Source organism: Lepisma saccharinum, chromosome 30 (genome assembly GCF_977018435.1).
Source record: "Lepisma saccharinum chromosome 30, izLepSacc3.1, whole genome shotgun sequence".
Classification (NCBI taxonomy): domain Eukaryota; kingdom Metazoa; phylum Arthropoda; class Insecta; order Zygentoma; family Lepismatidae; genus Lepisma; species Lepisma saccharinum.
Genome location: NC_139258.1, coordinates 31,232,443 through 31,258,170, shown reverse-complemented (window position 1 = coordinate 31,258,170; position 25,728 = coordinate 31,232,443). Strand labels below are relative to the sequence as shown.

The 25,728-nt window shown below is 37.8% G+C and overlaps 1 protein-coding gene across 1 annotated transcript in view; it reads right to left on the bottom strand.

The window, feature by feature from the left end:
- Nucleotides 1-14,841: 14,841 nt before the first annotated feature.
- Nucleotides 14,842-25,728, bottom strand: part of LOC145981673 (uncharacterized) — a 60,068-nt gene continuing 49,181 nt past the window's right edge. Inside the window, exon 8 of the mRNA XM_083115055.1 lies at nucleotides 14,842-15,643. Within this exon, the coding sequence (XP_082971181.1) occupies nucleotides 15,515-15,643 (129 nt within the window). The 3' untranslated portion in view covers nucleotides 14,842-15,514. The remainder of the gene's footprint in view (nucleotides 15,644-25,728) is intronic.

The following is a 25,728-nucleotide window of genomic DNA, read 5'->3' as shown; positions in this document are numbered from 1 at the left end:
TTTGTTGCTGGACACTGACAAGTGTATCTACAATACCGGGCAATCTGGATTCTAGTACATTTGCCAAATCACTTTGCACTGCTGCTATTGTACCTTCAAGATGGGTTATGGAACTTTGAATTTTTCCAAAATCTTCATATGTTTCAAGTTGCAGCTTGATGTTTGCAACACTCCGAGTTATTGCACTTAAAGCATCAGAAGATGGCAAATTGTTCATAAAATTTTCAAGTGTCTCAATTTTTTCTTTAACCTCGGCTATGGCATTGTTCAAGGGGTCCAGATTAGGTATTTGGAGTGACTGAATCTGTTCCTTTAGAGTGGAAATCACTAGATCAAAATCTTCTTGTGATTTTATGCTTTTGACAATTGTTTGGAGCTGTGCCTGGACATTATTTATCTGCTCTTCCAATTGCTGTTTCAATTGCTCAGAGTTGTTAGCCTGGGTCTTAAATTTGGCTTGAAGAGCTGCTACAGCCTCTTCTAAACTTTGAAAATTATCTAATGTGGCCAAATCAGTATATTTCTGAAGCAGCAATTTGAGTTCAGAATCAATTTTAAGAAGAGGGTCCATGCATTGTGATTGTAAATTTGTAATTTCTAATTGAAGACTGGCATTGAGTGTAGTTTGTAAAGCTTGTAAATCACTTCTTAATTTCTTGACTCTGACATCAAGCATCAGAATCTCATCACTGTGATCTTCATGTCTTGTATGGCCAAAAATATCATTAGGCATTTTGTTTAGTAGTTATTTATTATAGAATATGTGATTCTTAATTCTATAAAAAAGGGTATAAGTTTGTCATATGATCCCGGGACCTCAATATATAAGCAGTCACCAGCAGAAACAGTATAAACAGTGCCAGAAACCATGTTTGAGTGCTTAATTCTGTAAATATTTCTCCCTACTGAAATTTTAACATCACCCTCAGGGGTTGTAATAAATTGCAATTGCCCACCTACAGGTAATTGGTAATGATTTAAATTATTGTTAAATATGTACAATATTTTGCCTGTTTCATCATCAACATCTGTAAATATGCTGTTCAGATGAATAATTAACAAGCCACTCAGTTTAGACAGCATATCAGAAGAGGGTTGTGGTGCTGGCAGCTCCATAATAGCCTGTTTTTTGAACCCAAATAAGTTCATAGGCATGTTTATTTATTTCAAATCATGCTCTGGAATTGGGCATTGATTTCCATATTTCAAATCACAATGCCCCCATGGTAAAGTATGTATGCCACATGATAAAATGCATCTCTTATCATCATGTGGGTCCAGAGCCACTTTTCTTACAACATTTGAAGTCAATAAGTGATCTTCACTCTGAATTCTGGATTCTGATGTTTTGATTGAACTCTGGGATTTGAGGCAATTTTCATAATCTTCAAATTGGAGCTCTTTTTCCACAGCTACTTTGCCAATGCCCTTGGCCTTTTTGACAACAGCACTACATGTTTTAAAACTGTACACCTTGGCACTTAACCCAGCAAATTTTACAATAACATCACCAAGTGTCTCATCTTTTAACTTGCCGGGTACCTTTTTGTTGTGGTGGTGTTGAATCTTTGTATGTTCACTGGTATCAAAGTATTGAAACAATTCAGGCTGGGCCATATCTTGATAAACATCTTCTGTTTGAATATCAAGAACAAAACTATCCGTGTCCATGTATATCAGTTTTACTCTATCACCATAAAAAGGTTTGAACACATCATAATACAATGTTAACATATGTAATTTGGCCAAATCCAATATTGCAGCCCCTACATAAATAGGTTTATCAAACTTAATTTTTGTTTTTTCATGTTGAAAAGTGCCATATCTTCATCATAAATTCTTCTGTAATTGAAATTAGGCTTTGCAACCAATTTTTTGCTCAGGCTGGGGTCAGTAATTATTTTAACATCGGTATGTTTTCTGACATTTTCAATTGTTTTGCCATACACTGAATTGACCATCAATTTAAACAAGCCCTTATCAAATTGGCTCTTTGCAGATGTTCGAAGCTCCGTGTTTGTATCAATGTATGGTTTCAACCATTCTGAGTGCCTGAACCTCAAAACTTTGCCAATTTTGGTCACTTGGACACCATGTTTCATCAGGAACTGGAGGTACTTGTAATGTATGACATAGCCCTGTTTTGACTCCAGTGTCATCATGAGCTTCCTCTGTTTAGAGCCAGGTGAGCATTGAACCTCAGGAATTGGGGGCAGATCAGAAAATTTGTTATGTAAATTATATGGAATTGCCAGATCAACCTCTAAGATTAGGCCACACTCACTATCATTAAAACCCTGAAAATCCTCAATATTGAAATCTTCAACCCATTCAAGCCCTGCATATGGCAGTTTTTGCATCATCGCATGACCATAGAGGCTGTTGGCATCTACATATGCTATATAATTTGATGGCAATTCTGGATCATAATTGGGAATATATTTGTTATTTGCTCTGGCATATCTCTGAGAACATTGCACCATCCCCCCTCTTATACCTTGCTCCATAAACAGATACATATCTTGATCTGGGATCAAATCCAATTGCATGTTAGTGTTTAAAAACATTGCAGCCCATGCTAGGCCCGGGGCACTGTAAAAATACACTGGGTCCAGTCCATAATTTTGCATAGAAGATTTTCTGAATGCCTGCAATATATCAGCTAAGAGGGTCACATCAAGTTTCAAATAAGCCATGTGATAATCACCAAATGTCTGGCATTTTAAATTGTTCCACATCAATTGGGCATGGTGATTATCATCATCACTGATTCCAGATCCTCTGATTTTGCTGTAAAACTCTTCTTGTGGTGGCAGAGAACATTCATCAAATTTAGAAAAATCTGTAACATAGTCATATGGATATACACCCTTTCGCCTAATTAATTTCAGGTCCTGATTTGGAAACAATACACGTGTGATTTTGAATTGATCATCAGATAATTGAGAGGCCAGTGTAGCCAGGCTAGCCGATAAAAATCTGTAAGAATCAAGAAATCTTATGTGAATAGGAACACCATTAACTTTAATTGTTTTGCTAATAGATATATATTTCTCATCATTTTCAGCTAAAATATTTAAATTCTGCTTCTCAAACCCCTCGTACCTGATCAAATGATGAAAATCATAATTGGATGCTCCATGGCAAAATATGGGGACAAATTTTGGTCTCTTGATCTTAATATTACAGCTATTACACAGGGCCATTAAGAATTTACCATCTGTATGAGAATGGTGTTTCACCTTGATATTTCTATCTGAAAATTCAGAATCACATACCGGGCATTTTTCTGCTTTGTTGAAATCTTCAATCTGTTTCTCTGTTAAAGGCAACATGGGTTTTGATTTTAATAAGATGTTAGATGCTATGTCACGGCACTCATTTTCTATTTTATGTGCAAATATTTTGATGGCATCTGGTCCCATGTATGAATATTCTTTGGTAACAACACCATCCTGTACAACCACATAACAAAAACTGGAAGGTTCATGTAGCTGGTATGGTGTAATTGAAGATTCTTCAGGATCTGGATTGCAGGATGCAAGAGATTTGAGATTTGATTCAGAATCCCAGACAATATATACTGGGTGTTCCAACAAGGCTTCAAACTTTTTGAATTTGCAATTTTCACTTGGATTAGGCATCACCATATGAACAGGTTTATGGTTGCCACAGTATTTCAGATGCTCAATTAATTTGTTCTTTGCAATTTCTGCATTCACTTCAGGAATCCTCTTCACCATTTTTTGACCATCAAATACAGTTAAACATCTTCTGCACAACTTAAATATTCTATTAGATTTGTCTAGTTGTGCTCTCACTAAAGCTTGAAGATTATGTATCAGAGTATAATGATTTGTGCCATCCCCTTCAATTAAAAGCAGATCAATCGGAACAGCAGAATCATCATCAATTGTACTGATTCTGAGAGGTTCTATCAAGCAATTGCCACGGCCAGTGGAGCAAATAAATATATTAATAGATAATTGTTTGCCATTCATATCCCTGGCTCTTTTTTCAAATTTATCAATATTCTGTACAGACATTGGATATTCTAAACCCTCCATTGCATCGTCAAAATCATGTTCATGTTGTTTGTAATAACTTATTCTCTCAGGATGCCTTGAAACTGGATACAAAGCAGCTAAAATACACCACAAAAAGCATTTCTCATCATTATTTTTAATATTGACCACGGCTTTTATGTTTTTAATATTGGCAGGTAATGGCAGATATGTAGATCCTTGTAATGGGCTGAATTCAGAAATATTAACATAGAGCCTGTGTGGAGAGCCACATAGGCTCCATCCAGACTCTTTTGCCGCAAATTCAGAGTGTTCAATATTCAATTGATCTATCAACCTGCTTATTATTCTGTCCGAATTTGTATTTGAATATACCGGTACAGTTTCCGTTATGTGGGGCTGTGTAAATTTTGTGCCATTTGGTTTCTTATATTGTGCAAACAATTTGAGGGACAGCTTATAAGAGCCATTTTGTGCATTTAGAATTGCCTGTACATCAGGTTTTACACTGTTCAAAAAATTCTTAATATCACATCTTGGCTCTGATACAAACCGATAATCCCTAAGTTGGGCATTAAAACTGCTATGGATGGGTTCATAGCGTGGCTGCTTTGCTGCTCTGGCATTAACAGGTACTTCATGCTTCCTTTTCAGACCAGATGTGGATGGTTGTGGGGGCAATATTGATGACTGTGCAGAACAAGTATCTCTATGTGTATATGTGAAATATTCCATGCTATATTTTCTATTGCATTTGGGGCAAATTTTTGTGGGAGCTCTGCATTTGTCTGGGTTACAAATCTTTTGGTGCTTGGCCCAATTGGGGCTGGATATATTCTTATTACACTGATTGCAATATTTTTGACTTGGCATTTTTGTTGTTGTTTATTATATACAATTTCCTGGGATTCAATTCAAAATTCTATACTGGATAAAAATATCAGTTGGGTTCAGCACTGTGTTTTGTATACCTAGTGTGTATACCTAGTGCATGTGTGTGTGTGTATGGCTATGGAATTTTTGTTGTTGTTTATTATATACAATTTCTTGGGATTCAAATCAAAACTCTATACTGGATAAAAATATCAGTTGGGTTCAACACTGTACTGTGTGTGTGTGTGTATGTGTGTATGTGTGTATACACTTAATATTTTTGGCTTTGGTATTTATATACAATTTCTTGGGATTCAAATCAAAACTCTATCCTGGATAAAAATATCAGCTGGGTTCAACACTGTACTGTGTGTGTGTGTGTATGTGTGTATGTGTGTATACACTTAATATTTTTGGCTTTGGTATTTATATACAATTTCTTGGGGTTCAAATCAAAACTCTATGCTGGATAAAAATATCAGCTGGGTTCAACACTGTACTGTGTGTGTGTGTGTGTGTGTGTGTGTGTGTGTGTGTGTATGTGTGTGTGTGTGTGTGTGTGTGTGTGTTAATATTTTTGGCTTTGGTATTTATATAAAATTTCTTGGGGTTCAAATCAAAACTCTATGCTGGATAATAATTTGTTGCAAAACATGATGCAATATAAATAAACCAGAAATATGCCACAACTTGGCCACAAGTGGACCGGAAGTAGGCAAACCGGAAGTGGACCGGAAGTGGACCGGAAGTAGACCGGAAGTGGACCGGAAGTGGACCGGAAGTAGACCGGAAGTGGACCGGAAGTGGACCGGAAGTAGACCGGAAGTGGACCGGAAGTAGACCGGAAGTGGACCGGAAGTAAATATGTGTGTGTGGGTGGGTGATATACAAGTTAAGCCTGGTGCCCAATTGAACTTAAACCGGAAGTAAATATGTGTGTGTGTGTCTTGGCCTAGTTTTAAGTGTGGCCAAAAAAAATATCAAGAGGGGCATATTTTTGACAGGATTATGGACAACAATCTCACAGAAGTGCCTTTTGTAAGTATAGGCACATCAATCTGAGGGGGGTCATACTTTCTCATGGAATCCATGAGGGCATTTTTACAAAAATCTTGGATTAGGCAGGGTTCCACACTTGAGCAAAAAGCTCATATGCTCATGTTGAGCTAGTTTTAAGTGTAAGCAAATCTGCTGGAGGGGGGCTCATACTTTCTCGTCCTTATCCTATCATAAATACAACTACTACCCTTCCTCACAACCTTCATAATCAAACTCAACTCTTCAAATTCACCTGGTCCCACTTCCATAGACCAAGTGACATTCCTAGATGTGATGTCCACATCGTGGGGGATCATCTGGAAACATCCATACACATGAAACCCACCAACCACCTCCAATATCTCCACTACTCAATCCCTTACACCTACTACACACATTAAAGAAACATCCTGTTCTCCTTAGCACTCGGAGGCGTACACCTCAATGCATCCCTCTCATCCTGTCAAAACTACAACGTACACCTGCACCAAGCCCTAAACAAGGATGGCTAACCTCCCCTCTCCTTCCCCTTTTCATCACCAGAGCCACTTCCTACATCTGGACCAAAAAATTCAAAACCAATACCCTTGTACAGCCCTGCACTCACCCAATACCACCCTCATCTCATGAAGATCAAACACACCCTTCACTCCTTCCTCCCTATCCTTCAAAGTGATCATGACAACTGGAATATCTTTCGGGACAAACCCAGAGTTGTCTTACATCATCTCCCCCAACCTCAAGAACATCTTGGTCCAAAATACACCTAGCCCCTCACCACACAAGTGCAAGATCTGCCCCATATTCATCACTACCCCACTGCTTCTGCAAGTTCACCCTTTACACGAAGGGCACCTGCATCTGTTCAAACCTTACGGACATCCTGATCTGTGGGGAATTCTACCTTAAGCAAAACCTCAAACACCCCAAACCTCAGAATCAATAACCATATTTCAACCCAAAACTCTGTCTTCACTGTCACCATCCACACCAACAGCCGGAACACAACCTTTTAACAACTGTTTCACCTTTATCAACATATTGCCTCATGCACAGACACCTCTTTCTGCAGGCGATGGAAAGGAGCCTACATATTGCAACGTACTTCAGTTGGATACCAGTTATCACATAGTTAGTCCGCTACTCCCTGTGTCGGGAACATGAGACTAACTCTAGGGCTTGCGGAGTTTAAAACACAATATGGTTCTCAAAATTAGACAAAGTTTTATGTTCACACACGCATATCCATTGATATACAGGGTGAAACAGAATTCTACCGACATACTTTCACAGGTTGTTCAGGGATGTTGGCTGATAATTTTGAAAGGAGGAACCCATGGTCCCTGGTACCTTATTACAGAGTAATTGCATTTCTTTTGTTTGTTCAAACTCTACTACCTTTGTGTATATTTACATGGAATTTGTTTGGTTTCTCGAGTTAAACTACCTTTCCGTGTCTTCTGGGGTCATGTGAAGAGCATAGTGTACGAGACACTAGTCGACACTCCCATGGACCTGGTTGCTAGGATTACCGCTGCCACTGAAGATGTGCGTTAATCTCCTGGGAAGCTAGAGCATGTGCAACAGTCCATGCTGTGTCATTGTACAGTTTGTCATGATCATGGCGGTCGACATTTTGAACAGCTGCTTTAAAGACACAGTACAGATTGAAGAGTGCACAGTATAGTTGTTTAACAAACAAGTACGAGTTTTGATTAATAAATTCTCTCGGGCTATTGACCAGGTGAGTTGTGGAAAATATTCCAAGCTTTCGAGAGGTAACGTCACTCTCATCTTCAGGGTTGAAGTATAATTGGTTAGTAAGCTTTTGTAAGCCCAAGTCAGCCATCTATATAGCATAATCAGAAAGAGAAACAATTGAGCGAGACAAAACAAATTATACTTCAACCCTGAAGATGAGAGTGACGTTCTTTCGAAAGCTTGTAATATTTTCCACAACTCATCTGGTCAATAGCCCGAGAGAATTTATTCATCATTCGCCACCAGGAAAGCTTCAAGTCTTACTTCAAGTACGAGTTTTGTCCTAGGTTTGTTTCTTTAATCGCGTAATTTTTTGGTATTGTTTGTATTGCTATTCATGATAATACACGAGGTGCTGAGTAGTTGATTAGTTTTTATTTTTAATCGATCAGAACCCATCTACGTATCATGCAGTGGCGGTCCCTCCATGGAACAGAGGGAACAGGATGTTCCCTCCTACATACTGCGCTTTTGGGCTATTTAAATTATTTATATTAACATAATAAGAACACTTGTTTCTCCCGTAATAAACGTTTCCAAAAGTAACACTGAAGAAAATCTTTCACCGTGGCTGGACGTTTGTTGACGTCAACTACCCCCAGTGCATCATGGTTCTCACCGCATGCTCTACCATGGTCTCTTAGTATCATGCCCTCTACTGTCTGAAGCCGAGTATTTCCGACCACGCGCGAAGGTGAACGATCCCCACGGCACCTGAACACTCTAGCTGTTCCCTCAGAGAGATATTGTGGATTCGCTTTTCTTCCAGTTTTTGCTATGTGCTGAAGTTTAATCGCGTCATAAGTGATACTTTTGAGTGTAGAAAGTCCATAACTTCCTAATCTCGTTGAGAACTTGCGTGTGACATTGCGTCTGACATAACGAACTGAAAAAAACTTCTACAGTCTAAGCGTCTGCTAAATGCCTTGGCTAAACGCTGCGAAATAGCTTCCGAGGGAACAGCTCACATCCACCTGTTCCACCAACCCCAAGACCAAAGTTCCAAGGCACGCAGCGGCAGGACAAGAAAGCGAATGTTGCGAGTGTTGTATGATCGACCGGCTGAGTACGAAAGCCTGTAGTTCATTGAACTTTGCAGAAAATACAACAAACCAACACACATCCTAACTGAATTAAAAACTAAAATGAAATCATACACAAGGCATTTTCAAACGAGTTACTACAACTCTGTAAAATGATTAACTGGATATTCTACCAGTGGCAAATTATATTATTGTCCTTGTTTAATCCTGAGAAGGGAGTCTGGAAGAGGTCGGGTTTTGTCACATTAACAACTTCTACTAACAGGGTGGCTACTCACCGGGAATTTCTTGAATTCCGGGAATTATGCGTGAATTATTGGCTCCGGGAATTGTGCGTGAATTCTGCTTGAAATTTTCTCTGTAGACATGAAAATTGCAACTTTTTAAAATCCCAATTCCATTGAATTTATACATATTTATTAATGACATGAAACAAGTTTTTCACAGTTTAGATTTTACTTTTATCAAGAAAAGAAAGCTGCGTGGAAAATAAAATCGAATACTCTCAATCCGTTTGCTTTGTTAGTGTTCTTTGCGGAACAATCCATCTGATGGACGGAAGATTATTGCAAGATAAAATATCTTGAAGTTGATTAGGTAAATTTAAAATTCGTATAGAATTAACAATTTTTCGTAGATTACTATTTGCTGTAACATTTGTGACTTGTGTTTGTAGATGTATTTATAGTCCCGAGTAGCAGTGGCGTGGCCAGGATTTTTGTAAGGGAGGGGTTACCTATACTTTTTCTTGGTAGTCCGCCCTCATTTTGTCATATTTTGCTACCATTGACATTCTTTTTTTAGGAATATTGGGCCAAAGGGGGGGTATAACCCCCTACCAACCCCCCCTTGGGCACGCCACTGCCTAGTAGCTATGTGAAATGACAAATGTAAACTCCGCGCCTTAACTCTTTCGCTGCGGAATTCTCAGGCACTCAATATCCCTTGGCTGCGTAATTAAATTTGAAAAAATATTTTTTTCATAAACAAATAATTTTCACAATTACATTGCGTTATATATGAGAGAGAACTTACAAAATTTATTCCTTGTACTGGAAAACCATTCTGTAGTCCCTGGTGGTATGATATTTTGAAAAATTTTGAAATTTAAAAAAATTTTTTTTTAGAAAGAATAATTTTAAAAAATTACATTGCAAAATATGTTATAGAGAAATTACAAAAGTCATTCCTTGCACTGGCAAACCATTCTGTAGTCCCTGATGGTATGGTATTTCTCAAAACATGGGATGACGCAGAGTGGTGGAGCGGCGTGGAAATTCGTAAGTAGTATCAAGATACTGGGTGGCGAAAACTTCAGTTTGTTCTGAAGTGTGTTCAAATACTGAGCGGGGGAAATATTAGATAAAACAAGAAAATGGTGTGCTAAATACTGTACTGTCACCAAGTAACTTAGCACTTGCCTGTGTCGAACTTCCTGCACCTAGATCAATGCTGCTTTGCACTCTGCTCCATGATGTTACGGACGGCGGTACAAATTCTTCATCAGACACTACACAATCACTGTCACCACTTGAAGTCTCATAAAAACTGTCGCTATTATCGTCACAACTTAATTCACCTTCTGATTCAACAGTTGAGTAACATTATTATCAGACAAGTGTTGACGACTTGACGAAGCCATGTTGTTTACATTCGAACATGCATTAGAAACTGACATGTCAGAGCACTCAACGCTCGTATTCTAAACGGAGGCGTAATTAGCGACATCATACGGATATAAACAAAACTACAAGTTCAAATAGTTCCAAATAGTATCAATAGATGTCTGAAGGCTACTAAAAGTGACGTACTGCGGATATGCGACACCCGCAGCGAGTGGAAGTATGAACTCGCAATAATGCGACTTCCGCGGAGCATGGCACCTGGCGTGCTGTGCATAAATGCGACGAGCGCAGCGAAAGAGTTAAATTATATATATGTATCGTCCAAGTGGATTAGAATTATTGGATTCATTGGAATCGCACAAACTATATATTGCTAATATAAGTATTTGTTGGTGTGTATGTGTGTGGGTGGTGAGAGACGGTAAAACCTTAGTTTGAAATAGATGAAACATCTGCTTGAATTTTTGTAAAGTTCGCCTTGAAAACCGGGAATTATACTTGAATTTTATTATGGTCCTACAGTAGCCACCCTGACTAATCTAGCGAACGTCATGAAAAAACTCAACCATCTGTGTGCCATTATTGCATTGAGGACGTTTGAATTACAAGAATACTCAACTCTATGAAAAACGTCAACTTAATCTACGAATAAAGAGATGAAATAGGTCACGACAAAATATTATTTTCTTTCTCTGATGACTCATAAATTTATATTATCAATTTTTTCTTTGTTGCGCATCAACAATTTTATTTTTAATGTTTTCTTTATATTATATCACATTTGCTTTAAAATTATTATTGTCATATAATTTTAACGTGCCTCATGTTTGTCACTTCTGACATTTCAATAAGGGTTGAATTTTACTTGATCTATTGTATTATATTAAGACACCCATGCGAGGGGGAGCAAGTGCAGGTGACCTGTTCCCCTGCCTGATTTATCACCGCACGCCACTGGTATCATGGTCCAAAGGACAATACAAGTATAACACATCAGCATCACAGTACTCTGGAATAAGGTACCGGGCACCACGGGTTCCTCATCAAAACACTCAGTCAACATCCTTGAACAAACTGTAACAGTTTGTCAGTAGAGTTCAGTTCCACCCAGTATACACATTTACAAACCACATCCAGATAAATAATCTGTTACTTCAGGCTAGCCTCTCAAAGTCAGAAAAGATGAAAATATCACTCACAAGTAAAGCACAGCAATGCCATGAAAGGTTAATTCCATAATTAGTCTCATACATTCACATATCGCCAAGAAGGAAAATGCAAAAACCATTCTTGGATTCCCATACCATTACCATGTTCTTGTTGATTTCCCACTTTCCCTTGTTTTGCAACTCAGCCCACCCTTAGGTAACAATATTCAGGGGGGTCCATTCACTTTCTGTGGCAACTTGGGAATATGACACAAACACCAACCATGTTCAATTAATGGCTTTACGGTCTAATTATGGTTGTCTGTGATATAATTTCTATTAGTTGAAACATCAAACATTAAAAAAACCAAAAAAAAACTTAACATCTCAACAATTATCAAACTTTCAACACTCAGGTTCATTACAATATTGGGCATGCATACCAATATACCCTGCCACCCAATAATACCCTCCCCCAATTTCCTTCCTGAACTTCACCTACCACGAACCATGAAGTAAACACTGACTAAAGTACTTTTCTCGTTGATGCCTGTCACCTATCTTCAGTAGCGAAGCGTAGTCTTACGAAGGAGGCAAGCAATGTTTCAGTACAACAAAACATGTAGTACAATGGCACGCCAAGAGAGGGATTAAAGGTTTATAGCCTCATTGGCCCGGTCACTGTATTTGTCAAAATATCATAATAAAGTGACAGTTCTAAAAATAAACCATATGATCCTCAAACGTCACATTTACTTTCGAAATTCCAGGTAACGTTATTCGTATGGTAGTAAACGTCTTACATATGCAAACTTTCCGCATACGACTAAAGGGGTACGTAATTTCTTATTTATTTATTAGTACTTTCATTTGTTCATTATTTTTTAATGTGGGCAAACGGTGACCAAACGGATTAAGGTAAAATAACTCATTTATTTAATTTACACTGCGTGATTGTAATTTTGGATTTGTGGGCATTCTAAAAATCGTATTCGGAGTCAAACATTAAAATAAAAAGTTAAATACAAACTTTAAAAATTTCATTTCAAACCAAAGAAACACATGCATAGACGATGTACTCACCACAATAAATTCCAAACTCCTTTGCATATATGAGAAATTTCCCGCTATCGAACAATTCAACAAATCTTAGGGTCTCAAGGTTCTCAAAACGTGAAGACACTCCCATGCTCTTTCTACAACTGGAAAGCATCCACGCAAGATCACTTTGGAAATCTCTGAAACGACCGAAAGTGGTACCAACCTATTTCCTTAATTTTATCCCTCATGGGAAGGAAAGATATATCAGTATGGAGATAGAAATTAAGCGGTGGAATCAGAATCATTACAGCAGAAAGAGTATATACATAATATTTAAGTAATAAAGTGTCGTACAGAGGCGGGGCCGGGGCCGGGGGGGGGGGGGGGGGGGGGTTGGCCCCCCTTTGGCCCAGTATTCCTAAGAAAAGGAAAGTCAAAGGCAGGAAAAGATGACAAAATGAGAAGACTACTACAAAAAATCCTGGGAGCACCAATTGTGTCATAATAATAAAACTTAAAACATGTTCTTGTGTTCATAATGTGTACAATGTATAAGATTTAATTGTGCTGTGTAAATATCAGTAGAGAGTTCTTTTTAGATAGCTTTATTTTCACCCCAAGTTTTATTCAAAAGCAGTCAATTTATTGAATGTGGTTGTAAAATTTGTGAAACAGCTCACTTGAATTACTGTGTAAATAATTTGGCAGTTGCAAACACTGGTGCGGTCAACACTTTTGACGTAATTTGAGCTGGACCGAGCTGGACACACGGTGCAGACCAAGGTCCGTCGAATCTTCCCTCCCTCCCTGGGGAAACTCTTCACGGGGGTGCAGACATTTCACTTCCTGGAAACACAAACCCCACCCTTTACCATCTCGCCCGAACTCCCAATATCCACTTTTTTACGCGTTTTACAATTCGCGAAATCTAAAATAAATTGTAATATAAAATGGTATATATGGAATTTAGAACAATGATAATAACTTATTCTAGTTATTTTATGACTAAGAATTATTTTTATATTCGCGATCTTGTTTACGTGATCATGAAGACAAATATTCTTTACTCGTAGTTTTTGGTGGCAATATATCCTTCTGCTTTCGGTTGAGCTCGGCCATTTTCGGGAATAACGCAAGCTCAGCAAGCAGAGCTTTTGGTATAAGCGTTGTGGACGGGTTCCACTCGAATTTCACGCTTCGCCATGTGACTCTTTCCGGTGCGTTATTTTCCCGCAGAACAGCCGCAAGCATTGAGGCTGGTGCTTGCTACAGAGCTGCTGAGGGAGTTTGCGGCCGTAATTTTTCGCGAAATCGAGTGCGATGGAAACGAAATAAGGCTAAAACATTAAGTACATTAAATGATATTCGAATAATGCAAGCAGTGCTTGCATTGCTTGTACTATATCTTTGCCTCTGCCTATCTTTCTTTCTGGCTATACAACTGCACCGACAGCCACCATCTGTTTTCTTCTTGTGTGAACTTGTGGCATGCTGCGAAGACTCCTCTTTCTGTGATCGATTGATTTGGTTAATTTTACTTCGTATTCCTTCCACTTTTTGCTAATCGTGAAGGATGAGTCATGATATTATGAAATTGATGAAGGGACACTCACAAAGAACACCCATGCCCAGGCCAGGTTCGAACCTGGGATCCCTGGCATTGTAGCACACTCTGCTAGCCAGTCCATCATGAAGGCCGGCTCTTCTTTCTGTGTTGAGTGTTTACTGTCTCCTACTTTACATATTTTTGTATTTTTACACATCCCCCCCCCCCCCCCCACACACATACTTACTCATCAACCCATCCACGACCCTGGGGACAGGGATTACTGTCCCCAAAGTGGACTTCAGTCATGCTTCCCTGCCAATTTGGTACATCCACAATGCATAGGGTCAACGCCAATTTTTTTTTCCATAAGATGAGAACACTGCTTTTCTTACACGTGTTTTTATTTTTTCACCCTCAACAAGTTTCTACCTATATTCAACATGACTTTGTATTGTTGTAGAAATATATCAATGTTACATTCTACACTTTTTTGTTCAATTTCATCTATTGTAGTGGTCTTAGAGGTGAACCAAACAACATTTTTATGTGCAAAATTTCAACTTTCTTATTTTTTTAACCATCATTATTGGGAGGCAAAATGTTTAAATTTTACATCAACTGACAATCCCTTCATTCATCTCCCTTCGACAATTAGATCTCTGGCAATTCTTTTTAAATGTTACTTGTGTTCATCAAGGAAAACTGTTAGAATAAAAAGTTGTTAATGTTTTGAAATTACCTTCTTCTTTTTACATTTCATATTTATTTTACATTACCTAGGAATACAATGTTAACTTATTTTACAATAACAATACAAAATAAACTTTTTTTTACACTATGCAATGTTAACTCATCATACAATAACTACATACAAAATAAAAAGTGGAATGTTAGTTTCCTCTTACTAGTTTTACATTTAGTACAATGTGTAAATAATGCATGAATAGAATAAAAAACTCGTAGCTTTGATATCAAAACACATGACCCTGATATGCTTTGATTCACTGTACATTTGATGAAATTTCTACAACACAGAAAAAGTTGATTTTTTTACCTTTGTTTTAGTAACTTTCAGCTATCATCTATAACACTTAACACAGCATGGTTTATTTTTTTTTTAAAAAAAAGAAAGTGCACACATAAAAAAATGTCACTGTGTTACTATATCAGATATGTGGTGATACGTCAAAATAAAAATGTTTTACACTCTCCTTTAATTAATTGCTCAAGTACAGTCTTCGTATCATCCACATTCTGCAAGAAGCTCAATTAAAGTCATTATCTAAAACCTGTTTAATAACAATGAACAAATTGAACCCGTAAATACAGACAACGTGAATTTTCACAGGAAAATGGATCACATTTTAATATTTTGATCACACAATCATCATCTTAATTTCTTCATTACCTTTCAATTATCTTGTTCTTCCTTTGCATGTATTCTCCGAGTGTGTTTAAGTTTATTTGGATAGTTTGTAAAAGACTTATCACAGAAATTACAGACGTAAGGCCTTGCTCCCGTATGTGTATTAATATGGTTCTGCAAGATAAAATGAACAATAGTACATTACATGAAGTCTGCAATTTGACATACTTGTAGAACAACATTCACTAAATTTTACTTATATCAACTTGGGAAGTTATTGTTGTTGTTACCAGGTGCGTATATTCTAAGCTAGCTAGGCTATCTCTGAAGACCAGATTAAATGCAGGAAATAATCGACTAGCAAATGCTTCACTCTCAAATAATGACCTTGGGGGAAAACAATACTTCGTGGGTGCCTTTATTTTAGACCATTACCAGGCTTCATCCTGAAGATTCTTTCTTCCAACCACTGCCTGAGGTGGCAGGGCTTACATTCACTGAAGACTCCTGTCTTCATTCTCCCCAGCAGTAGAGCCTCACAGCAATGCCAATTGAACAAAACTCACTAACCAGCATGGGATTTTTCCCAGGAAAGGGAAATTTTGAAACGAAACTACTATTACAGGAATGGGAAAAGAGTGACATGTGATAGCGAATTTGTCCTCTTTGGCAAAACAACACTGTTCCATTGAACACATGCCGAAGCGAGAGGCCACTGACCTTCAACCAACCATGCTTTACGATGTTTTGAACTCTGCGGTTGCTTTGTTTATGACTGAGGCAGACTGACTGGCCAGATATGACAAAGGCCAGGTCATTTTGCTAGTAGAAATCACACTGAAGGAAGTTTAAGAAAATTATGTTCTTTCGTGTAGTGAACGAAATTGAGTGACATAATTAATGAACTATTGACGAGAGAATTTACTCAGCTCTTGTGTGAGGATAAGCTTCAAATCATGAAGATACGCAGGCCTCTGGCATCCCAAAGAAGAGAAGAATGGATGTGATTTGTTATTTTGCATTGCTTTTCTGCCACTTTAGCTAATCACGATGATGAGGATGAGTGACGATACAATGAAATTGATGAAGGGACATTCACAAAGAATACCCATGTCCATGCCTGAATTTGAATCCAGGACCCCTGGCATTGTAGTATGCTGTGCTAATAACCTTTTTATCACAGAGGTCCGCAAGAGAAGAACTGAGTTCCTGTTCAAATTAAATATTCAAGGTAACAAGATTATTATATATTTTATTCTCGCACATAGGCCTACATAAATATTTCACAATATGGGCCTCTATGTTTTATAAATAACCATGAAATATTTGAAATCCTTTCCTTACTGTTTCTATATTAATGAAACTGATATTTTTATAATTATTTGTAAAATGTAATGTAGGTATTTTTAATCACAATGTCACATCACTTCAAAATCCAAGAAATTGAACGAAAAAGAGCCTCCCATTTGAACATTATGATATGAAGAGATAGCACAGGTTTTGAACCAAGCATACGCCACTGGTTGTTACATGTTAATGCATTATGGTTGAATCATTGTAGAACGTATTTGTAGGACACTGCAGGGTCTTTCAAAATGATTTGAAGGATAGCAAAACATTCCATGATGACTTTAACATTACCAGAGATTCAATATCCTGTGGAATACATTTGAACACATCCTAAAGTATATTTAGGAATGGACCCAATACTTCATAATTCTACCACCAGGTGGCTTTCTGACCAGCAGTAAAATAGTTGCCAGTGGTGAGGGAAAAGCATTTTGCATCTTACAATTTCATGTGTTGAGTCGAACAAGATGGTTATTTCCAGAAGTTTGTGTTCAGTAATGAGGCAACATCCCTCAATTGATGTGCAGCTATCAGTCATGAACATCATCTGCACTGGCCACCAAGTTCACCGGACCTATTCTCCTGCTGAAGGCCAGCCAGACAATTTACCCTTACAAAGGCAGCCTGTTAGCTGGAATTCATCATTTTTCTTCTCAATGGGAATGCTACCCACTCCAAAAGCAGTTTATGAAATGCCTAAGCATCTTGAAGTTTTTGCAAATTTTTGGGAGTGTGGTTTGTAGACAGTAGAGTACTGCAATTAGGGCTTTTCTCTCAAGTGCTCTGTAGTTCACACGGGCAATGCTAGATGGTATTCAGAATTGACAGGTCTTCTGCTCGAGTCAAAGATGCTCGAACGAGCGGAATACAGTAAAACCCTCGAAGCCTATTAGTCATGTATTTCCATCATTTTCTATGGTAGCGGGCCCTCAAATATGGATCATGAAGTAAAAGATGAAGTGAAAATTAAAATTAAGTGAACATAGTCATAATCTCCATGTTAAAATGCAGTTTTGTATGTCTTACAATACACAGTAACATGTGAAAATGAAATAGATGATTATGGGCTAAAACTACATAGGCTGACATTTTATGTTTCTACGATTATTGTCACGTTAAAATGATGTTCGATTGAATGATATAACTGCATTATATTATTTTGCAGAATATGATTATCCTTTTCGGTACGTGAACAATGATGTGCACGTACTTGTTGCGCTGTGATACAATATTTTTAATTGCTTAGGCAGGTCTGTCAGTATGTGTCCATTTCATGTTTCAGTTTGTATTGTATTTGAGTGTTACATAATAATATATGGAATTATGATTTAGAATTGTAACTGCATAGAGTGGTTTCCTTCCATGTATAGGTTTTAGGTTTACTGCTACTTATTAGGCTCTGAAATATGGGATGTTGCTATTCCACTACGAGTGTGGTATGCTCGAGTGTAGCTTGCTCGAGCATGGAAGACTTGATTGAGTTTTATGTGAAGAAAAGTGGTCCCACGCAGCACTCCAGTAGACAGTGTCATTGATGCCAATGTGGAGAGAATTAGGGAATGTTGTGAAGTAGCTAGATGCTAACAATTGCCAATTAAACTTCGATAGTTCTTTGCTGGTAAATCGTGCATGAAATTGATGTTGCACAAAGTGGTCCAGCTCTCATGAAATTGCAAGATGCAAAATGTCTTCTCCCTGCTGGCAGCCATTTTACTACTGGTCAGCCTACCACCTGGCAGTAAAATTATGAAATATTGGGTCCGGTTCTAAAAAAGTTAGGGTGTGCTCAAATGAATATGTGATGAAAGATACATTATATTCACTGCTGAAAACAATACAAGTTCAATGAAGAAACCAGTACAGTATATTATTACATTTTGCATTAATTGATCTTGGAACTAAATCAATAAAATGTGTAATACATAGTACTATAGATCATTTCAAAAGTAGCACAACCTTAATTTTGACTGCTTGTAAATTGAAATGTGCACTGAATTTTTTGCACCATGAAGCCTCACTTATTGAGAAATGTAAAAATACCTTCAGTTACCAGTTTATTTCACACAGGAAATTCTAGAAATTAATTAATGGAATGTCAGAATGACCCCCCCCCCTCTTCCTTTCAGAATGCTAATTGCAGGATAGAAAAAGGGATTAGAAGTTATATAAGGATTATAATTTAGTTTAGAGTTTTTTATGGGTACCATTCTGTTCTGTGATTTGCAACCATTAGGGATAGCTGTGAAAAGTACAGTGGATGGGAGGGCACAGGGAAAGAGAGAGTTCTTTACAAGAGTAATATATATATTTTTTTTATCTTCTAATGAATGTATAAGTATCAAATATAATAAGTTCTTTAGTATGCTGTCCCGGAAATTTCTGGAGTGAGTGAACAAAAAAAAAAAAAAGTCTGCGCAAATAGGGACTTGAGAGGGCTCAAGCAAGGAATTCACAATAGGGGAAGAGAGTGCAGTACCACTGATCGTGACGAAGTCTTTTAACAACACAATTCCCCCCTTTTTGGATTCTGTCAATTTGCTGGCAAATTGTGCGATGCAATTCAATTACTTAGTTTAGAACAGTGGTTTCCAACTTCAAAAGGTCAGAGGGCCAAAATTATATCCAGCAGTTGATTGGCGGGCCGCATTTTTTTTTGGGGGGGGGGATTAAAAATTACAAACATTGTAAGTACTGAACAGAAAATTGAGGCCGATCTGCTTCTTTCATTAAAGTTGGAATGTCCACTTCAATTTCTGTATTTGAAACTCTCAGAAGGTGAAACAGTGAAGAATCTGCCAGTCGGCTTCTGTAGCGGTTCTTGATGAACTTCATTGAAAAAAAACCACTTTCACACGTGTATGTACTGCCGAACATCGATGTCATTATTTGCCCAAAACTACGAAGGTTTGGAAAGCGTTCCTTTGAAAGGTATTCGAAAAACTCGGTCACCTTTTCTTGGCTAGTTTGAAGGAAATCGTCTTGCAAATCACACAATTCAAGTAGGAGAGAAAAGCTTCTTGTTCTTAGATGTTAACGCCAAGAGGATTGCTAAATAGCTGGATGCTGCTTTTAAGTTCTTCAAAATCTTTAAATCTGGAGTCAAACTCGTCCATTATTTCTTTAATATTTGCACTGAATTTAGAGAAGTCCAGTGTTTCTTCATCTTCTGCTAGCCGCCAACAGCTTGGAAAATGGACCAGGTTATTCCTCTCAAAAGTAACGTTGAAAATCTTCAGTTTATTACGATTCCCTGCAATTCCGCATAGCGAAGAGGTGGGAAGCGGGCAAGTTCATTCCGCATAGCGAAGGGGTTGAATGCACAGTGTGAAGAGAACGTTACGTCGCTTTAGATTCTTCTGATGATCATTATTGACTGCAAAATCAATTCTACCTGTGATATTGTCTTTCTTCACAGAGCTTCCGTTTATTTAACAGCAAAAATAGAACGTACTTTAATAAAATTACATGAAATTAATGTATTTTGCAAACAGGCTTCGCGGGCAGCAAAAAAAGGCAGTTGGAAATCCCTGGTTTAGAATGAGCATCTAGGGCACTTTCGACAAAAAGAAAAGTAAGAAAGGGTTTATGTAAAATTTGTCGCCAATTTCTTAGTATGGCTTTTTGGCAGTTTATAAATGTATAATAATAACGATGACGGGCTTTTTGAAAGAGTAAAATCATTTTTGATTTAATCCATATCACAAAAAATGGTTGAAGAGTAGATAGGAAAATGAGTTAACAAAAATTGCAGATTCTTCAATTTTGCTTATTTACAAAGTTTTGAACCCTTTTATTGAATAGATGCTTAAGATTATTTAAACTACAAATGTAAGCATAGTGATAAATGTGATAAATTGTTTAAACAAATTGTACCTAGTCAACGTCAAAAAGGACGTAATTTGTTGTTCGATTTATATTCGCCAATATTATCCCAAATGTTAAGAAGAACGTTGTTAATGGTTTACTTGACGAATCTGGTTACGGTAATTAGGAAAAATTATATTCACTTTGTTGATAATCATTAATGTTCAATAAATTACGCCATTAAATTGTTAAAAATTTGACATCTGTGTTTGACTTCATTTACGCTGATTTTTTCCTTAATCACTACGTGGTTCGATGATATAAAATGAAGAGTAAAAGAGGCATTGTAGCTTGAAACAACTGTAATTTTTGGTGAAGGTAAGCAAATCTAGAATAACATAAGCTTTATTGTAGCATATAACGCATTTTGGAAACTTGTGGCAGTTCTATGTTCTTTATTTTCAGGATTAGTTTGTAAATGGCAATATTCTTGAGTCTACCCCCCTAAATTGAAGTTAGGAATAGTGAAGTTCATAAGTAACTTTGAGGTGTCGCGAACAACGTGACAAATAACCTCCACCCAATTGATTTTGTAACTTATTCCAAGGTGCTTAAACCGATCACGGCCTTTGAGGTAGTAGAATAACGATCAAGACCAGTCACGACTTTAAAATAAAAAGCACCTTGCGAACTTGAACGTTACAAAATTTCTGGTATCAGAGCTATGGTTAAGAAAAATTTTTGGGGGACAGACATAGAACTTTGAAAATTGTCACATTCCTTTTTTGCTTTTGAAAGGTAAAATTTTGGGGGATTTCGCAATTGATTTGTTGCTCTTGAAATTTTGTAACGCATTATTAATAATTTCTTCCCTCCTTACCTTTTATAACCTTTGCTTGTGTTAGACACTATTCTTATTTATGAAGTTTCAACTACTTTTGATTTGTGTTATCTTTAATACTCCACTTTATCGAGTACTATATTCTTTGGCTGAATATAAACATCATACTACCCCTTTGGATTCTATCATTTTGGCTTTCAACATGTCTCTTTCAGCCAATCCACAACAGCCTCTTTTTTAATTATATTTCTTCAACACATATGTTGCGGTTCCTCCTACTCCATTTATTCATCCACCTCCCATTAGTAACTTCAATGAATTGGTATTACCTCCAAATGAAAGTTTCCTTACAAATCAAATTCGTTATAACGCTGCAATGGATTTATTACAGCATTTACCTTTTACTGATGGATCAAATCCTGAACTACTTTTCCAGTTTATGCTTATTTTACACAGAACCTTTAATTTACAGCTTTTGGATATTGAATCCTTACTTTTTATTGCCTTTGCCAAAACTTTGGGACCATTTAAAGAAATCTGGTACGAGGCCTTATTGGAAAAATTTCTGTGGCCTATGTTCCTTCGAGTTCTTTGGCATAGATTGGTTCCTCCTACTTCAGTAAGAGTGTTAATAGAAAAATATTTGTTACGTTGTCAACACCCGAATGAATTTCTTTCTTCTTATCTGCGCAACGTTTACGAAGCATTTCATATTTTACCGATTGATTGGTTGGAGGACAGTTTATTATATTCTATTACCATGGCCTACAATCTTCTTCTCGCCTTCATTTAGTCAGGTAGCAGCGTCCCAGATCAGTTCAGGAGTTTATGCAGATGGCGAGAGAAATTTGGTCAATGGAATTACGTTCATATGGTGAGTTACATTCAACGGCAGCAATGACAGGCCTTGCACAGGAAGAAGAAACATCCCAATCTACTTACCAGTCGGATGTTGACGTTTCACCTTTAAATATACCGCTTACGAAATCTTTGGATGTACAATCATCATCTTCCTTTTCTTCTGGTTTGAATGACACCCTTCAATCGCCTCTAGCTTTGTCTTCTTCTCTACCACATATAACATCAATTCCTCAAAGCAATTTAAGTTCTGATATTATCCATTTGGATCATCCGTTTGTTTCATATAAATGAGAAGTCGGTGCCGGTGATACAAGCTTTGATAAATTCTACTCCTTCCTGTGTACTTCTCGATTTGGGTAGTTCTGTTTCTTTAATTGCTAGTGGATTTTTATCCACTCTTCAGGTTCATCCCACTATTCTACAAGATATAACCCAAACACTTCATACCGTGGATACCAAACCGTTAAACTTGACTTCTCGTGTTTGTCTCTGTCTAAATAAATACCTTATCTTGGAAATGGTATTTTTGGATTTCGGATGCTCTTCCGTTTCCACTTATCATGGGTGCTGATTTTTTATCGCATTCACATGCTAGTATATCCTTTGCAAACTTGACTCTTACTTTTCCCTTTTTTCAGGAACCCATTTCCTTTACAGGGAAACATCAAGTAAAGGAGGTCACAAATATTCCACCTTTATCTCCTTTGGAGTCTTCTTTCGTTCCTGTTCCCGAAACCGTTCACTCACTGTTAAAGGAGTTTCAGGATGTGGTTACAGAACGTGTTGGTGAATGCAAATTAGACCCAGTTTCCATCCCTATTATAACTGACGTACCATTCCGTACTAAACCTTATCAGTTGAATTCGGCGCAAACAGTCATCTTACGTGCACAAATTGAAGATCTTTTATCGCAAAACATTATTGAAGAATGTTCAAGTGTGTATGCTTCGCCATGTTTTTTGGTGGATAAGAAGGATGGTGGACATCGTCTAGTTTGCTCTTATAAGCAATTAAATCGATTAATAGCTTATGACAATTTCCCCCAGCCTAAGATTGACCTCATTTTTCAGCACTTACAATCTGCAAAGGTATTTTCATGTCTAGACTTATGTAAAAGTTTTCATCAAATTCGTTTGGACGAACCAAGCAAAAATTTAACATTTTTGTTACCTCCTTCGGACAATACCGTTACACTAGAGTTCCTTTTGGAATAAATCTGGGCACACAGTTGTTAACACGTGCTTTAGATAAGATTTTGGGCAAATTCAAATATAAGTTCCTAATCAATTATGCTGATGATTTGCTTATTTACAGCCCTGATGAAAATACTCACCTTCAGCATCTTCAATTGGTATTACAAGCCTTACGTGAAGCAGGTCTAACGGTAAATCAGTCCAAATCCAAATGGTTGCAGAGGGAAGTTAAATGTCTCGGGTATATTCTACGTGAGGGCCAGCTTATTTTGGACCCTGCACGTATTTCCGCGATTCAAGGCCTTCCTTACCCTAAGAATTTGAAAGCTCTTAACGTATTCTTGGACTATTGGCGTATTATGCTAAGTTTATACCTTTGTACGCAGACATTACCAGTTTTTTGACCGTCAAAAAGAAAAAGGGGGTCACCTTTGTTTGGACACATGACGATCAAATTCAATTTGACAAACTTAAACGGGTGTTCCTGGAACATACTGTGTTGACATTGCCAGAATTCTCGTGTGAGTTTGTCTTACAATGTGATGCTTCTAGTTTGGCACTTGGGACTACCCTCAATCAACGAGAGCCAAATGGTTCCTTGCGTCCCATTGCTTTTGCTTCTCGTAAGTGTACCGACCTGGAACAGCACCAGTTAATCTATGAGGCTGAATGCTGCGCCATCGTTTTTGGTCTAAAGAAATTTAAAACATACCTTACGGCAAAACCCTTTACATTACAGACCGACAACCAGGCCTTATCATGGCTTCTTCGACACACGGAACAATATGGAAAATTCGGTCGGTGGTTGTTATATTTGTCCCGCTTTTCAGTCCCGTAGCTGATTGCCTCTCCCGTATGTTTTGTCCAGAAGAATTTCAATCTTCACAAACACCTATAACTTCTCTGGCTTGTGCAGCTCCAAAACTTCAAATTATTCCATTCAACAAAACAGATATTATTGATTTGCAACAAAAGGACACCCAGTTAATCCCCATCATCCAAGCACTTAAGTCAGGTCGCCCAGATAAATATTATGCCTTATACCAAGATCTTTTGGTATGGCAACCTCCTCGTACAAATTCGTCATTGGTTGTTGTCCCCCAGTCTTTGCAGCATCTAATATGTCGTTATTATCACAACACGACACACCTTGTGGTGGTTCACACCTTGGCATAAATAAGTGTACAAAAAAGATCAGTTCTATCTATTGGTGGCCTACATGTCGCCAGGACATTAAGCAATATATTCAAACTTGTGATGTTTGTCAGAAGGCTAAATTGGCGATTCGTAAGCCTCCGGGCTTTCTGTCTTCGGAAGTTATTTGACATCCTTGGCGTCGCCTTTATATAGACCTTGTGGGACCCTTAGTCCGTTCTTCCACAGGAAATAATTTCATTTTGGTAGTAGTGGATGCATTTTCGAAATGGGTTTCATTATATCCAATTCGTTCTGCTACCTCTATTCAAGTGGTTGAAAAACTTCGCTCCTTGTTTCTTACCTTTGGTGCACCCTGTGAACTAGTTTCTGATAATGCTTCCTACTTTAGGTCTCGTCTTTTAAATTACTTTCCATTTGAGTTTGGTTTGAGTTGCTGTTTTAAGTCCACTTTGTGCACAGTAAGGCTAATCGGGACTGGACCTACAGTTTAAAGTGGGATCCGAACCACTTGTGCCTCCACCGGGTATCGAACCCAGGACCCCTTGATTACAAGGCAATGACGCTACCACTGTGCCATGGGGTAGGCCCACTTTCAATTTGAGTCACAAGTCAAACATATATACACAAGCACCTATTACCCGAATCCATCTTTAGCTTATCGTTTTATTCGTCACCTTAAGGCATCACTCATCAAGTACCATTCCGACGATCTTTTGCATTCAATACTGCTGTTCACGATAGCATTCAGACATCTCCCTCTCAAATAATATTCGGCCGTGACATTGACGGACCGATGAATTTTCATTGGGAGCTTCAAACGGACTCGGAATTAGCTGGTCCTCCTTCCTCTGAACGTGCACATTGCTGGGCACAAGCATACCACCATTTACAGAAAGCATGGCATACTCGTAAGACAAAGTATGATCCTAAACAACAGGCATCAACATTTAAAGTTGGGGACTTGGTTCTTTTTCGAACCTTCGCACAGAGTAATGCTTTACAAAAGGTTTCAGCAAAATTGCAAGAGCGATGGTTGGGACCTACCCAAATTT